Below are 16,871 nucleotides of genomic sequence, written 5' to 3'. Positions count from 1 at the left end.
ACACACATATACATACATACATATATTTGTGTCATTAAAACATCTGTGACAGCATGCACCAATTCGACACTCTCATTGACCTCCATACAAAAATTCCTCACATCGTGGGCTTATCTTTGTGGACAGATTTGAGAGGAGGAAAACCTCTCACTTTGCCTCTTCCTCTCTGATTTAGCTGAACCTGCTGTGGTGCTGGTGTGGAACAAGAGCCTGCACACCATGAGGATGGGCTGTCCAGAACAGGAGTTACAGGCCCCTCATATACTGTTATTAACTGACATATGTCATTAAGAAGTTGAGTGAACTGTCATTATAAAACTGTTATTGTACATATTTGAAGTATTTTAGTAGGGCCTTGGGAGGATCGCATAGTAAGTCTTGATCCAATACATTTTAAGGGTGCTTTAAACGATCGCAAAGTGGTTTTACCACCACAGACAGGAGTTTGCCTGAGACACCCTAGCGCTTTGGCTCACGTCAGCATTTTCTTTACATGATTCAATCCATTCAAATGTCACAGCCAGTAAAAATCTAAATCTGGATATGAAATGTCACATGCTTTGGCATGGATCCACAAAACCAACAAGCTTGGCTCGGTTCATTCAGATCTTATTTTTCAAGTCACATGTCTCTCTGTAAATCTATTACGGTGTCAGCAATGTGAGGACCTCATGGTAGACTAATAAGGTCAAAATAATGTGCTGGCCTGTATCGGATCTCTCTGTGGTCCACAGTAAAGGTATGAGGTCCTCACCTTTCAGCATGCAGTGTGAAGTCAATGGAGGGATGCATGTAATATGAACCTAATACATTTACAAGGAGAAACAGTTGGATCAAATGGGGAGTTGTTGTGTTTTACAGCAAGATTTACAGATCTTTAGACAAACAAATAGTCCATATTATTACCCCGTCAGTGACCTTCTCCTAACATGGCCGTGATCCAAAACTGGATGTTAGAAATACATGCAGCCTGAAGTCGTTTAGGATTACTGTATGACCCTCCATCATAGAGATGGTATCAAACCTGCTGAGCTGTTCTTGAAACTCCAATTTGATCCCATACAGTCCATAGCAGAGCCACAAGTGTACCAAAGCAACAGATCATTTACAATCCCAACATGGCCATGTTCAGAAACGGGTGTATCAGAAATACATCCAGCTTCCACAGCAATATATCTGAGATACTTATTTTCCACCATAATTTGCAAATAAATTCATTAAAAATCCTACAATGTGATTTTCTGGAATTCTTTTCCTCGTTTTGTCTGTCATAGTTGAAGTGTACCTATGATGAACATTACAGGCCTCTCTCATCTTTTTAAGTGGGAGAACTTGCACAATTGGTGGCAGACTAAATACTTTTTTGCCCCATTGTATGTCAACAATCCTTCCTCCAAAGGACCCATCTGTGGATTAAATGTCATGAAAATCCATTTTTGTTCAAGTTTCATGATGAATAGCTTTCTAATAGCTACAATAATGTGGCATAGCTAACCTTCCTTTCTCAAGTAGTTAATGTTTCCTCTTTCAGAACCTGTTCATAATACACTTCCCTGCCGGTGACAAGCATACCCATAACATGATGCTGCCACCACAATAGTCTTCTGAAAACCCTGGGATAGGGTACAACTTTTCAGCCAGACAATTACACAAATGTTTTTGCCAAAGACACGCCAAAATGGATTTCCAAGAAGTGTTAAGTGTTCTGGAATCATCTAGTCTCAGTCCTGATTTAAATTTGCCTAAAAAACAGAGACTAGGTTTGAATACTGCAATACTGGAGACTTATGCAATTACTATATATTTTTCTCTTAATTTGGAAAATTGAATAACCTTCTTTCACTTTGATAGAATTTGAGTAAATCTGTAGGAAAAATGGTCTAATTTAATAATTTTTCAGATTTAATTTTAAAAGCAACAAATTGTGAAAAAAGTTAAATGGGCAATTCAGGGCACAGCGAGCATTGCAGAGCAGCTAGCATGCTAAAAGCTAGGCTAGGTTGAAGATAGCATTGTAGCTAGCAACAAAACAAACAAAAAGTTTGAAAAATGTCAACGCATGCAGTGTCCGTCTCGCAACGGTACCTTGAACCACAAGGGGGCATTGCTTTTTCGCTCCGTTGTGGACATCTCCATTAAAATGCATGACATCTGGGGCAACGTGATGGAGTGTTTATGGGTGATGTGAACGAGGCTTAAGTTCCATCGCTAATCGGGAAACCGGGCCCAGACTGATTCCCACTGGAATCCGCAAGCTTGCGACACTTCCGGACGGTTGTACGACAGTAAGCAACCTTTACAGTGGCAGGCAAGAAAAGGCCCCTTGAGTAGCCTCTTCTAGGCATGTATTCCCCTTTACTGGAGAATAGGGATACTACATGTTGTTTGGATATTTGCTATACACGGTTGTTTGGATATTTGCTATACACGGTTGTTTGGATATTTGCTATACACGGTTGTTTGGATATTTGCTATACACGGTTGTTTGGATATTTGCTATACACGGTTGTTTGGATATTTGCTATACACGGTTGTTTGGATATTTGCTATACACGGTTGTTTGGATATTTGCTATACACAGTTGTTTGGATATTTGCGATACACACCTACGGATTTATTTGGACAGTGAAGCTAAAACGTTTAATTTGGCTCTATACTGCAGTATATTGTTTCATATGAGGCGACAGTACAGAATGTCACCTTTTATTTGAGGGTATTTTCATGCATATGTTTTACCGTTTAGGAATTGTCGTGGAAAATACCACCAGGGACACCGGAAGTCAATCTTAAATGAATCATTCTTTATTATCAGCAAGCTGGAGAGGTTCCAACAAACTTAATGCACCATAGTAGACATGACGATCAGGAGCTCCCCCGGGGCAGTCCTGTTAGTTCTCTTATATACTGCTATATTTGCATGATTTAACTTATTCATTATTCATCATTAATTCATCATTAACATTTGGTTCATGCATGTGACCGACCATTACATTACGAGGCCTCTTCGCTCCAAGCTGAGAACCTTGAAACTGAGACATCTCTTTCGGTTTTCAAAACAATGTTACGGGCGTGCTGCCAAATTGCTTCTACTGATAGTGAAGATTCCTCCCAGGCATGATCAATCAGTCACTTGCATGAACCCAGTCTAATTGGTTATTAGAAAACCACAAACATAAATTGTTCCTTCACAAAATGAAAGCACTTTATGTATCTAGTCCTCCCATTTGAAGGTGTCATAAGTATTGGGACAAAATCACTTACACTATATGTGTATTAAAGTAGTGAAAAGTTGAGTACTAGTTGGATGCATTTGAAGTTTGTTTTAGTTGTGTTTCAGATTATGTTGTACCCAATATAAATAAAAGGTAAATAATGTGTTGTTTCATTTTGGAGTCACTTATTGTAAATAATAGAATATGTTTCTGAACACTTGTACATTAATGTGGATGCTACCATGATTACAGATCATCCTGAACAAATGGATAATAATGGTGAGTGTGAAAATTAGAGGCACAAAGATCATACCCCAAAACATGCTAACTCCTCACCAGTACCAATAACAGGGGACATGCTAACCTTTCTCCATTACAATAACAGGGGATCCCCAAAACATGCTAACATCTCATTACCAATAACAGAGGATACACAAGACAAGGTAACCTCTCACCATTACCAATAACAGGGGATCCCCAAGACATGCTAACATCTCATTACCAATAACAGAGGATCCCAAAGACATGCTAACATCGCACCATTACCAATAGCATGTCTTGGGGATCCCCTGTTAACGTCTCACCATTACCAATAACAGGGGATCCCCAAGACATGCTAACTCCTCACCAGTACCAATAACAGGGGATCCCCAAGACATGCTAACATCTCACCATTACAATAACAGGGGATCCCCAAGACATGCTAACATCTCACCATTACAATAACAGGGGATCCCCAAGACATGCTAACATCTCACCATTACAATAACAGGGGATCCCCAAGACATGCTAACCTCTCACCATTACAATAACAGGGGATCCCCAAGACATGCTAACCTCTCACCATTACAATAACAGGGGATCCCCAAGACATGCTAACCTCTCACCATTACAATAACAGGGGATCCCCAAGACATGCTAACCTCTCACCATTACCAATAATGGCTGACACTGTCAGTGATTTATTTAGAATTAAAGCACACTTAACCAGCATGGCTACCACAGCATTCTGCAGCGATACGTCATCCCATCTGGTTTGCGCTTAGTGGAACTATAATTTGTTTTTCAACAGGACAATGACCCAAAACATACATCCAGGCTGTGTAAGGGCTATTTGACCAAGGAGAGTGATGGTGTGCTGCATCAGATGACCTGGCCTCCACAATCACCCGACCTCAACCCAAGTGAGATGGTTTGGGGTGAGTTGGACCGCAGAGTGAAGGAAAAGCAGCCAACAAGTGCTCAGCGTATGTGGGAACTCCGTCAAGACTGTTGGAAAAGCATTCCTCATGAAGCTGGTTGAGTGACTGCCAAGAGTAGGTGTGTTCAAACTTTTGACTGGGACAGTATGGTTTAAACTTTAATTCATAGGCCAGGTTGTAGCAACCTCATGATGGGTAGAGGGAAAATGAGTATCATGTAGTAGCCTAAACCTATCGATGTTACATTAAACTAGGTGAATGGAATATGAATGACAATACCATGTAAAAGCTATAAACAAATCATCCTGAAATAGAAATAAGGCTCATTAAAAAAATACTAATTATAATCCTCATCATAAACAGCACCAACCACCACTGCATTACAGTATAGCCTACCTGTAAAGCAACAGAAATAATGACCCTTCAAGCTTCCATAATAAACTAAGACAGGAGACTGAGCTGAGTAAATTAAATACAATATGTTTATTCATTTTTGGTTATATTCCTCTAATTAGAAGTTTTTGTTTGCATACATTTTTTGTGACTAAATTATATACATTTTTCAACTTAAAAAAATGTGATTATAGAAATCCAACTAGAATATATGATGTCTGATTACTGAGGATTCTCTATGGACAGATATTAGCTATGGATTCCACAATGGCAAATACAACTTCACTGAATTGTCCGTTGTGGCTGCGGAAGGTCTGCTGGTATAGAAAGTATTGCATTCCCAAAAAGACAGCTGTATAGTGGACATACTGACATTGACAAGCCATGTCTGTTTTAAGCACCAACAAAATACATACAGTTTCTGTAAAACTGCCTTTTCTCTGCAGTGCTGACTTTTTGCTGATTCCTGAAAAAGTGACATGATGATAATGGCTTATTGTGAACATAGCAGCTTCATTTCAATAAACAATATTCAAACAACTCCCGAACACAGTAAGGCTTCTCTACTGTGCGAGTTAAATGCTGTGTCTTCAAATCTGATGACTGACCGAAGCTTTCCACACAGACAGCATGTTCCACACTCCTTTGCGAGTTTTAACCCCCTTTAAGTAACCAGGTAAGTTATTGTTAGTCATAATTTGTTGGTGTTATATTTTATTAATATAAACTGGTGAAACTATCCCCATATTGACAGCAGAGTTTAGGCTTCTCCCCTATGTGAATAAGCTAGTGTCTTCAGCTCTGATGACACAGCTTTCCTCCTGAGTGAGTTCTCTGATGTTTCTTCAAAGTTGATGACTGGCTGAAACTCTTCCCACACTGAGAGCAGAGGTGAGGCTTCTCTCCTGAGTGAGTTATCTGATGTGTCTTGAGAGTTGATGAATGACCAAAACTCTTCCCACACTGAGAGCAGTGGTGAGGCTTCTCTCCTGAGTGAGTTATCTGATGTGTCTTCAAAGTTGATGAATGACTGAAATTCTTCCCACACTGGGAGCAGTGGAATGGCTTTTCACCCGTGTGAATTAGCTGGTGTTTCTTTAGGAAATATGCACTGGTGAAACTATCACCACATTGAGAGCAGTGGTAAGGTTTCTCTTCTGTGTGCGTTATCTGGTGTGCTTTCAGTTGATATAACCTGGTGAAACGCTTCCCACATTGAGAGCAGTGGTAAGGCTTCTCTCCTGTGTGCGTTAGCTGGTGTTTTTTCAGAGTTGATAACTGGCTGAAACTCTTTCCACATTGGGAGCAGTGGAATGGCTTCTCTCCTGTGTGAGTTCTCTGGTGCGACTTTAAGTCTTTTGGATGACTGAAACTCTTCCCACATTGAGAGCAGTGATATGGTTTCTCTCCTGTGTGAATTAACTGGTGTGTCTTTAGATGGTGTAACTGACTGAAACTCTTCCCACAATGAGAGCATCGGTAAGGCTTCTCTAGTGTGTGGGTTAGGTGGTGTCTCTTTAGGTTTCCTACCAGACTGAAACGCTTTCCACACTGCGAGCAATGGTAAGGCTTCTCCCCTGTGTGAGTTATCTGGTGTGTCTTCAGGCTGTGTAACCAACTGAAGCTCTTTCCACACTGAGAGCAGTGGTATGGCTTCTGTCCTGTGTGAGTTCTCTGGTGTGTCTTTAGTTGGTTCGACTGACTGAAACCCTTCCCACAAACAGAGCAGTGGTATGGCTTCTCTCCTGTGTGAGTTCTCTCGTGCGTCTTGAGTTTGCTTGGTGTTTGAAATCTCTTCCCACATTGACCACATGAGTACACCTTCCTCCTTTTTTGAGTCTGTTTTGATTTGAGGTGAGTTGGACAAATAAAGCTGCCTCTGCAATCTGAGCAGGGTTGGGGCCTACAAGTGTGTCTTCTCAACTCCTCTGGATCATAGAAACTAGTGAAGCAGTCCATGCAGTGGTGATGTTTCTGTCTTGAGTTCCTCTGTCTGTGTTTATGGTTTCCTGATGCTGTGGAACTGGGCTCACTGTCTGAACCTGGGTTGGAGATCTCTCCTGTGGGAATATGGACAGATATGGGGTTAGAATCAGGAACAGCATTGAAATGGTCTTTAAAAGACTTGTTTAAAGGCCTAATGCAGCCATTTTATATCAATATCAAATCATTTATTAGGTAACAATTAAGTACTTTACTTGAATACACTGAACAAAAATATAAATGCAAAATGCAACAATTTCAAGAATTATACTTAGTTTCCGTTCATAAGGAAATCGGTCAACTGAAGAAAAAAAAAATTAGAGCATAATCTATGGATTTCACATGACTGTGAATACAGATATGCATCTGTTGGTCACAGAAACCTTCAAGAAAAGGTAGGAGTGTGGATCAGAAAACCAGTCAGTATCTGGCATGACCACCATTTGCCTCATGCAGGGCAACATCTCCATCGCATAGAATTGATTAGGCTGTTCAAATCAAATTGTATTGGTCACATACACCTATTTAGCAGGTGTGATTGCGGGTGTAGCGAAATGCTTGTGTTCCTAGCTCCAACAGTGCAGTAGTATCTAATAATTCACAACAATACACACAAATGTAAAAGTAACAATGTTATTAAGAAATATATAAATATTAGGAAAAGCAATGTAGGAGTGACATTGACAAAAAATACATTAAATGAGTAAAGCAGTATGTAAACATTATTAAAATGACTAGTGATCCATTACTAAAGTGACCAGTGATTCCATCTATGTAAATGGGGCAGCAGCCTCTAAGGTGCAGGGTTGAGTAACCGGGTGGTAGCCGGCTAGTGATGGCTATTTAACAGTCTGATGGCCTTGAGATAGAAGCTGTTTTTCGTCTCTCAGTCCCAGCTTTGATGCACCTGTACTGATCTACCATCCATAAGGCGAGAGGGGTGAACAGGCCGTAGCTTTGATGCACCTGTACTGACCTCGCCTTCTGGATGGTAGAGGGGTGAACAGGCCGTAGCTTTGATGCACCTGTACTGACCTCGCCTTCTGGATGGTAGAGGGGTGAACAGGCCATAGCTTTGATGCATCTGTACTGACCTCGCCTTCTGGATGGTAGAGGGGTGAACAGGCCGTAGCTTTGATGCACCTGCACCTGTACCGATCAGCTCATTTGTTGTGTTGACGTTGAGGGAGAGTTTATTGATTGTGGCCTGTGGAACATTGTCCCACTCCTCTTCGAAGGCTATGCAAAGTTTCTGGATATCGGCGGGAACAGAACACATCGATCCAGAGCATCTCAAACATGTACAGTGGGTGAGATATGTAGGCCATGGAAGAAATGGGACATTTTCAGCTTCCAGGAACTGTGTACAGATCCTTGCGACATGGGGTCGTGCATTATCATGCTGAAACATGAGGTGGTTGCGGTGGATGAATGGCACCATAATGGTCCTCAGGATCATTATCATGCTGAAACATGAGGTGATGGCGGTGGATGAGGGGCACCATAATGGTCCCCAGGATCATTATCATGCTGAAACATTAGGTGATGGCGGTGGATGAGGGGCACCATAATGGTCCTCAGGATCATTATCATGCTGAAACATGAGGTGATGGCGGTGGATGAGGGGCACCATAATGGTCCCCAGGATCATTATCATGCTGAAACATGAGGTGATGGCGGTGGATGAGGGGCACCATAATGGTCCTCAGGATCTCGTCACGGTATCGCTGTGCATTCAAATTGACATCAATATCATATCGTAACCCCACCGCCACCATGGGGCACTCCGTTCACAACAGCAAACCGCTCGCCCACACGACGCCATACACACTGTCTGTCATCTGCCCAGTGCAGTTGAAACCGGGATTAATCTGTGAAGAGCACACCTCTCCAGCGTGCCAGTGGCCATCGAAGGTGAGCATTTTCCCACTGAAGTCGATTACGAAGCAAAACTGCAGTCAGGTCAAGACCCTGATGAGGACGACGAGAACGCAGATGAGCTTCCCTGAGACCATTTCTGACAGTTTGAGCAGAATTCTTTGGGTTGTGCAAACCCACATTTTCATCAGCTGTCTGGGTGCCTGGTCTCAGCCGATCCCGCAGGTGAAGAAGTCGGATGTGGAGGTCCTGGGCTGGAGTGGTTACATGTGGTCTGCAGTTGTGAGGCCGGTTGAACATAATGCCAAATTCTCTAAAATGACGGTAGAGGTGGCTTATGGTAGAGAAATTAACATTAGAGCAACAGCTCTGGTGGACATTACTGCAGTCAGCATGCCAACTGCACGCTCCCTCAAAATTGCAGACATCTGCGGCATTGTGTTTGACAAAAGTGCACATTATAGAGGGTGTGGCGCTAATGATGCTGTTTAATCAGCTTCTTGATATGCCACATCTGTCAGGTGGATGGAATATCTTGGCTAAGGAGAAATGCTCACTAACAGGGCTGTAAACAAATTCGTGCCCTAAATTTCAGAGAAATAAGCTTTTTGTACATATTAAAAATTCCTGGTATCTTTTACTTCAGCTCATGAAACATGGGACCAACACTTTACATGTTGTGTATATATTTTTGTTCAGTGTAGATTTCCATAATAAATGGGAAAAATAATTGCTTTTTAGCAGAGAAAAAAACTATTTCTCAAGCAAGAAGTTTGCCACAATTTACCACATGGTGATATCACCATGAAAAGCCTAAACTCCCGCCCACGCAAATCTGCTGATTAGAAGGTCCTGTGTAAATTGTATTTTCAACCAGCAACTACCAGGAAATAACAGATTAAAAAAAAATTAAAATCACACTGTTACAGTTTTAGTTTCATCCCGTTGAACAATATGATATAAAACACAGGAAAAACTGAATGTTTTGCACTTCAAATCAAATCAAATTTATTTATATAGCCCTTTGTACATCAGCTGATATCTCAAAGTGCTGTACAGAAACCCAGCCTAAAACCCCAAACAGCAAGCAATGCAGGTGTAGAAGCACGGTGGCTAGGAAAAACTCCCTAGAAAGGCCAAAACCTAGGAAGAAACCTAGAGAGGAACCAGGCTATGTGGGGTGGCCAGTCCTCTTCTGGCTGTGCCGGGTGGAGATTATAACAGAACATGGCCAAGATGTTCAAATGTTCATAAATGACCAGCATGGTCGAATAATAATAAGGCAGAACAGTTGAAACTGGAGCAGCAGCAGGAATCCGTAATTAAACCAATAACAAACCCCTTCTCTGTTTTGGTAAAACGCTGAGGGATGGGCTTTGAGATAGGTAACCACTCAAATGAATAGACAGCCACAAAGTGGTAGGCCACACGAGCTCACAGAACAGGACCGCTGAGTGCTGAAGCGAGTCAAATTAATCTGTCCTCCGTTGCAACACTCACTACCGAGTTCCAAACTGCTTCTGGAAGCAACACTCACTACCGAGTTCCAAACTGCTTCTGGAAGCAACACTCACTACCGAGTTCCAAACTGCTTCTAGAAGCAACACTCACTACCGAGTTCCAAACTGCTTCTGGAAGCAACACTCACTACCGAGTTCCAAACTGCTTCTGGAAGCAACGGAACCGTTTGTCGGGAGCTTCATGAAATGGGTTTCTAAGGAAGGAAGGAAGGAAGGCCCTAAACATGGTCAAAGACCCCAGCCACCCCAGTCATAGACTGTTCTCTCTACTGCCGCATGGCAAGTGGTACCGGAGTGCCAAGTCTAGGACAAAAAGGCTTCTCAACTATTTCTACCTCCAAGCCATAAGACTCCTGAACAGCTTCTACCTCCAAGCCATAAGACTCCTGAACAGCTAATCAAATGGCTACCAGGACTATTTACATTGTGGTTATATAGGTTATGGTTCCACTCTGTAAACCAACTGTGTTACCTAGGAGACCTGCTGTTTGTGGGTCTGAAACGTTCCTTTTAGAGCTGCATGAAACTGCCAGTGTTTTTAAGGACACGCCTCCAGTATTGCCACCCCTCCCACCTCAGCACAAGTGAGCTGATGTTACACAGATACATTGTTGATCATGGCGTTGGGGCTGGAAAATGCCAGCGCTCATATTCTTACATTCGGAAATTCCAAACTAACATGTGTTTGACACTTGGGCCTCTAATCGCCAGCTGAAAACAGGCCCATAATGTTAAAGGCCCCATGCAGTATTTTTAAATCATCACGTCTAATCACTGTGTTTGTTTTATTTCATGAAAATAACTTCAAATATATTATTTTATGATTTATTTCCCTGAGCCTCCTTTTGCCATTGAAATCCTCAGTCTGATCTTGTGGGCATGTTGATACAAATGTAAATATATTTACACACACAGCCCTGATTGGTGGACAGCGCATACCCCGCTTACCCCTTCAAAGTAGGAGGATACAAGTGCAAATAAAAGATGACTGGTCATTCAGATCAGATTGTGATGTCATGATCTGGGCCAAAAACCCCATCCCACCTGAACAGGCTGAAATTCCAGGAATTATTTTCCAAACAGGAACACGTTTTTAACTGCACTGCCCCTTTAAAACGAGGTGAAACCAAGTTACTCTTCAGAAAGAGCCACCAGATTGGTGGAAAGACTCAATAATAGTTCTGGAATCCCCTGTGGCTGTCAATGCACCAGCCTCTCTCCATCCTGAACTACTGAACTTACCTGGGTCAGTGTTCCCATCTACTTCTTCCTCCTCTTCCCTGTTCTCCACTTCTGTGAATGCTCTCTCCTCCTCCACCTCCTCTTTGAATGCGCTCTCCTCCGCCTCCTCCTCTTTGAATGCTCTCTCCTCCTCCACCTCCTCTTTGAATGCTCTCTCCTCTGCCTCCTCCTCTTTGAATGCTCTGTCCTCTGCCTCCTCCTCTGTGAATGCTCTCTCCTCCTCCACCTCCTCTTTAATCTCTACCTCTTCTTTGACTTCTCTCTCCTCCTCCTCCTCTTTGAATGCTCTATCCTCCTCCTCCTCTTTAATCCCTCTCTCCTCCTCCTCCTCTTTGACTATCACATTGAGTTCCAGTGGTTGGCTGCAGTCTTCCAGCTTCACTAAGACCATCTCTGGACCCCACTGTGAGCTTCTCTGGGCTGGAACACCACAGTAAGAACCCGGGGACTTGGGTTCAGACATGGAAGGCTATTGTAGGATTCAAAAGAGGCACAAACAAAATGTAAGAGGAGTTTCACAACTGGAACATCTTAATTAATAAAGGAATATAACTAAATATTCCAACCACTAGGAATCTACTAATACATGTAGCTAGCTAGCATTGCTGTGGTAATCGTACAACTAGCGTTAGCAATGTTAAGCTAGTTGGGTTAGCTTTAGATCACTGACACCTTTCTCACTAGGATGAAACGATCTAGCTAGATAACCAAATTACCAGCAATAAGTTATTTTGAAGCAACGGCGAACCAAAATAACATTTGATTTGTAATCTATAAATTACCAGTTAGCTAATGATTAGATACTGAAAATATATTAACTAGCTTGCTCGCTAGCCAGCCTTAGAAACAGCCTAGCTAACCAGCCATGCTCACTTATTAGTTAAGGGTGCCAATATATTTATGCCATCTTGAAGATGGACAATTCACATTGCTGTCTTAATAACTAATAACGAACAGTGTCTTGAAGATAAACACATTTTCTTGGGTAGCCATTTTACTGGCTAGTTAACGTTAGCACAAAATGGCTATTGTTTACACATGATTTAGTGGACAAATAATCGAATTCATCATGTTTACATATGGAAACTTTTCTGAATATATTAGAAATGTAGATCTTACCTTGACGCTTGACATTGAACTGGCAGCTGTTGTTGTTCTAAGCTCGCGCAACTCCTTCTTTGGTTTAACGGCGGGTGTATAATGTTGCATTACCGCCACCAACTGGACCGGAGAATAAATAAATTATACTTTGTGATGGAAAAATACAAATGACCCTGCTAAGTATTGTTGATGTTAATGTGTTGATGTTCTCCGTATCCATAGCCAGAATGATTTTGCAGTGCATGGTGATCGAAAAGATGTCCTGTTATATTCAGAGGTTTAGGGAGGCTGAAGTCTGTGATTTTTTTGTTGTTGTAATTATACAGATGATTAACAAAACATGCACAAGACAGTATTCATAACTTGCTTTTTGTGGTGAATGTGAATGAAAACCATTATCAAAACAGTTTCCATACACATGCCTTGTCCATAATGTAGAGGCTTATGGGATATTCATTGAAGAGGTATGGGGGGGGGATGGTACATGTGATCTGCATAACATACCAATACCAATTGATATAACTTTGTATGCTTCCTTGTCTGTATACCTGCAGACACAAACACAAAACTGAGCAGTTCAGTCATCTGCACCCAATACAGCCATCTTTCAACATATTGTTATAGCCTAAATATTCTTACCACTTTGTTGATTGATATCCTTTGAATTGTCTCCATTTTCGGCTTTAGAAAGATTTGCACAAGTATGAAAAGATATATTTAGCTAATTTCCTCAAATTATTTCAGATTTGGAAATGGTTTTAATTCTGTGTATTTAGGATACATTGTATGCTAGCTGTCCAACTGGAGTTAGCATGCTAGAATCCCTGCTAATTATGACCAAATAATGCAAAAATGTCATTCTCACCACACGTCATTGCCACCACATGATGAACTGTGATGGAAAGGACAGAATGTGGTGTTAATGACAAAATGTATTAGTTCATTCATTTTTACTTACCTCGAACCGCTGCAGGATCGGTGGGTCCACCGCGGGACTGTTGAGCTAACGTAGGCTAATGCGATTAGCATGAGGTTGTCAGTAGCAAGAACATTTCCCAAGACAGAGACATATCTGATATTGGCAGAAAGCTTAAATTCTTGTTAATCTAATTGCATTGTCCAATTTACAGTAGCTGTTACAGTGAAATAATACCATGCTATTGTTTGAGGAGTGTGCACAGTTATGAACTTGTAACGTTATTAATTAACCAATTAGGCACATTCGGGCAGTCTTGATACAAAAGTTTGAACAGAAATGCAATATTTCATTGGATCAGTCTAAAGCTTTGCACATACACTGCTGCCATCTAGTGGCCAAAATTGTAATTGCGCCTGGGATGGAATAATACATTATGGCCTTTCTCTTGCATTTCAAAGATGATGCTACAAAGAAAATAAATAAAAAACGCATGTTTTTTTTCTTTGTATTGTCTTTTACCAGATCTAACGTGTTATATTCTCCTACATTCATTTCACATTTTCACAAACTTCAGTGTTTCCTTTCAAATAGTATCAAAAATATGCATATCGTTGCTTCAGGACCTGAACTACAGGCAGTTAGATTGGGGGGGAAAAGGGGCGGATCCTGCACCCAATACAGCCATCTTTCAACATATCGTTATAGCCTACATATTCTTACCACTCTGTTGATTGATATCCTTTGAATTGTCTCCATTTTCGGCTTTAGAAAGATTTGCACAAGTGTGAAAAGATATATTTAGCTAATTGGAACTGAAAAAGACAAACAAATTTCATATGATCGCGGATGTTGAAATTATTAAACACTGATTTAAATTAAACACTTATTTGCTAAATAAGACCATTACATGTATTATGTTAGGATGATTGAGTGGTTTTGGTGTAACCATTACATGCATTATGTTAGGATGATTGAGTGGTTTTGGTGTAACCATTACATGTATTATGTTAGGATGATTGAGTGGTTTTGGTGTAACCATTACATGTATTATGTTAGGATGATTGAGTGGTTTTGGTGTAACCATTACATGTATAATGTTAGGATGATTGAGTGGTTTTGGTATAACCATTACATGTATTATGTTAGGATGATTGAGTGGTTTTGGTGTAACCATTACATGTATTATGTTAGGATGATTGAGTGGTTTTGGTGTAACCATTACATGTATAATGTTAGGATGATTGAGTGGTTTTGGTGTAACCATTACATGTATTATGTTAGGATGATTGAGTGATTTTTGGTGTCTATTTATGTGACTTACAATGTTTATTCCTGACTTTAATTATTTCTTTAACATTTGTCTTTAATATTTCCTCTAAATCAACCAAGGAGAGGACAAGGACATACACTATATACAAAAGTATGTGGACACCCCTTCAAATTAGTGGATATAGCTATTTCAGCCACACCCGTTGCTGAAAGGTGTATAAAATCGAGCACACAGCCATACAATCTTTATAGACAAACATTGACAGTAGAATGGTCCATACGGAAGAGCTCAGTGACTTTCAACATGACACAGTCATTAGATGCCACCTTTCCAACAAGTATGTTCGTCAAATGTCTGCCCTGCTAGAGCTGGCCCGGTCATCTGTAAGTGCTGTTATTGTGAAGTGGAAATGTCTAGGAGTAACAACAGCTCATCCGCAAAGTGGTAGGCCACACAACCTCACAGAGGGGAACTGCCGATTGCTGAAGCATGTAGTGCATAAAAATGGTTCGTCCTACGTTGTAACACTCACCTACCGAGTTCCAAACTACCTCTGGAAGCAACTTCAGCAAAATAACTGTTCGTCGGGAGCGTCAGGAAATGGGTTTCCATGGGTTTCCATGGCCAAACAGCTGCACATGCATAGAGCAAACAACTAGAAATGATAATAGTCTATCTAATAGGAACAATTAAATGAGATTTGTATGGTAATTTGGTGTACGGCTACTTCGGGAATATGAACTCATGGCCAGAAAAGGTGAGAAAATTATTCTGCAATGTTTATGATATGTATAATGTTTATAAATTAAATATTGTCTACTTGATAAATTTGACATTACAGTATTCAGACGTAGGCCACAAACGTCAATGGAAAATGTGAACGGTCTGTTTTTACAGTTTAACTTCGGGTCGGAGCTATATAGAGCTAAATACTTGAAATAGTGCATCTGTTTACTACTATTCTATTTACTACTGTGAAGTAGGTCCAATTAGAGATGGGACAAATGGTAGGAGAGCTGGAGAGGTCACAGTCAAACTTCGATGCATAAGAACCAGTCTGAAGCTCTAAAAGGGCCTTCCTTACATAAAGCCGTATATACCGCTATCTAAACCTACATAAACATGATTCATTGGTCTCCTTTCGTAAAGAACATATTCAGGGCGTTCTGGCATATGGTCCTAAAGAGGGGGTCATGACCCCCCCCCCCCCCCCCCCCCATATCTTTACCATGAACAGACACCAAAGACAAGATGAACATTTTCAAGGCTATCTCTTCACACAATACAATTTCCTTCACACCTTCAACTCTCCATAATAAAGTGAGACAGGAGACTGAACTTACAATATGTTGATTCATTTTTGGTTATTTTCTTCCATTTATGTTGCATATATTTTTTTGTGACTAAATAAAAATTATATTTTTTAAACTTGAAAAGAAAGAGAGAAAAAAGAGTGATTATAGAAATCCAACTAGAAGATATTAACTCTGGATTCTGCCACGAAATACAACTAGAAGATATTAACTCTGGATTCTGCCACGAAATACAACTAGAAGATATTAACTCTGGATTCTGCCACGAAATACAACTTCACTGAATAGACCATTGTGGCAACGTCCTCTAGGAAATCACCTGGATGTTCTCTGCTGAAGGTCTGCAGGTATGGGGGGCGGCAGGGTAGCCTAGTGGTTAGAGCGTTGGACTAGTAACTGGAAGGTTGCAAGTTCAAACCCCCGAGCTGACAAGGTACAAATCTGTCGTTCTGCCCTGTTCCTAAGCCGTCATTGAAAATAAGAATTTGTTCTTAACTGACTTGCCTAGTTGAATAAAGATAAAGTAGAAGTATTGCATTCCCAGACAGCTGTTTAGTGGAAATACTGACAATGACAAACCATATCACCAAATAAATAGTTTCTGTAAAACTGCCTTTTCTCTGCAGTCCTTTTTACTGATTCCTGAAATAGTGACATGTTCAATAACCCCTTATCATCATCCCTGCTTTATTTCAATAAACAATAGTCAAACTTCAGAACATAAGGATTCTCTCCAGCTGGTGTTTCTTTAGGTCTCCTAGGCAACTGAACCTTTTCCCTCACACAGAGCAGAGGTACGGCTTCTCACCTGTGCCAATGAAAAGGTAGGTCTTCAAAT

The 16,871-nt window shown here is 40.9% G+C and overlaps 1 protein-coding gene across 1 annotated transcript; it reads right to left on the bottom strand.

Annotated features, from left to right (window-relative positions):
• Positions 1-4,874: 4,874 nt before the first annotated feature.
• Positions 4,875-12,630, bottom strand: LOC109876554 (oocyte zinc finger protein XlCOF6-like). The gene is made up of 3 exons (XM_031811423.1): positions 12,550-12,630; positions 11,431-11,899; positions 4,875-6,867 (listed from the first exon to the last, which is right to left on the bottom strand). The coding sequence occupies exons 1-3, from the start codon at positions 12,562-12,564 to the stop codon at positions 5,603-5,605; spliced, it is 1,749 nt and encodes a 582-aa protein (XP_031667283.1). The 5' UTR covers positions 12,565-12,630; the 3' UTR covers positions 4,875-5,602.
• Positions 12,631-16,871: the final 4,241 nt, after the last annotated feature.

This window comes from Oncorhynchus kisutch, unplaced genomic scaffold (assembly GCF_002021735.2).
Source record: "Oncorhynchus kisutch isolate 150728-3 unplaced genomic scaffold, Okis_V2 Okis01b-Okis20b_hom, whole genome shotgun sequence".
NCBI classification, from domain to species: Eukaryota; Metazoa; Chordata; class Actinopteri; order Salmoniformes; family Salmonidae; genus Oncorhynchus; species Oncorhynchus kisutch.
The sequence above is the reverse complement of the archived record's forward strand: the minus strand, read 5'-3'. Positions and strand labels throughout refer to the sequence as shown.

Bases quoted from the DNA above. Each gene is read 5' to 3' on its own strand.
- LOC109876554 (XM_031811423.1), bottom strand. The intron at 6,868-11,430 runs GTAAGTTCAGTA...ATATTCCCACAG, and splicing joins AGATGGGAACACTGACCCAG to GAGAGATCTCCAACCCAGGT.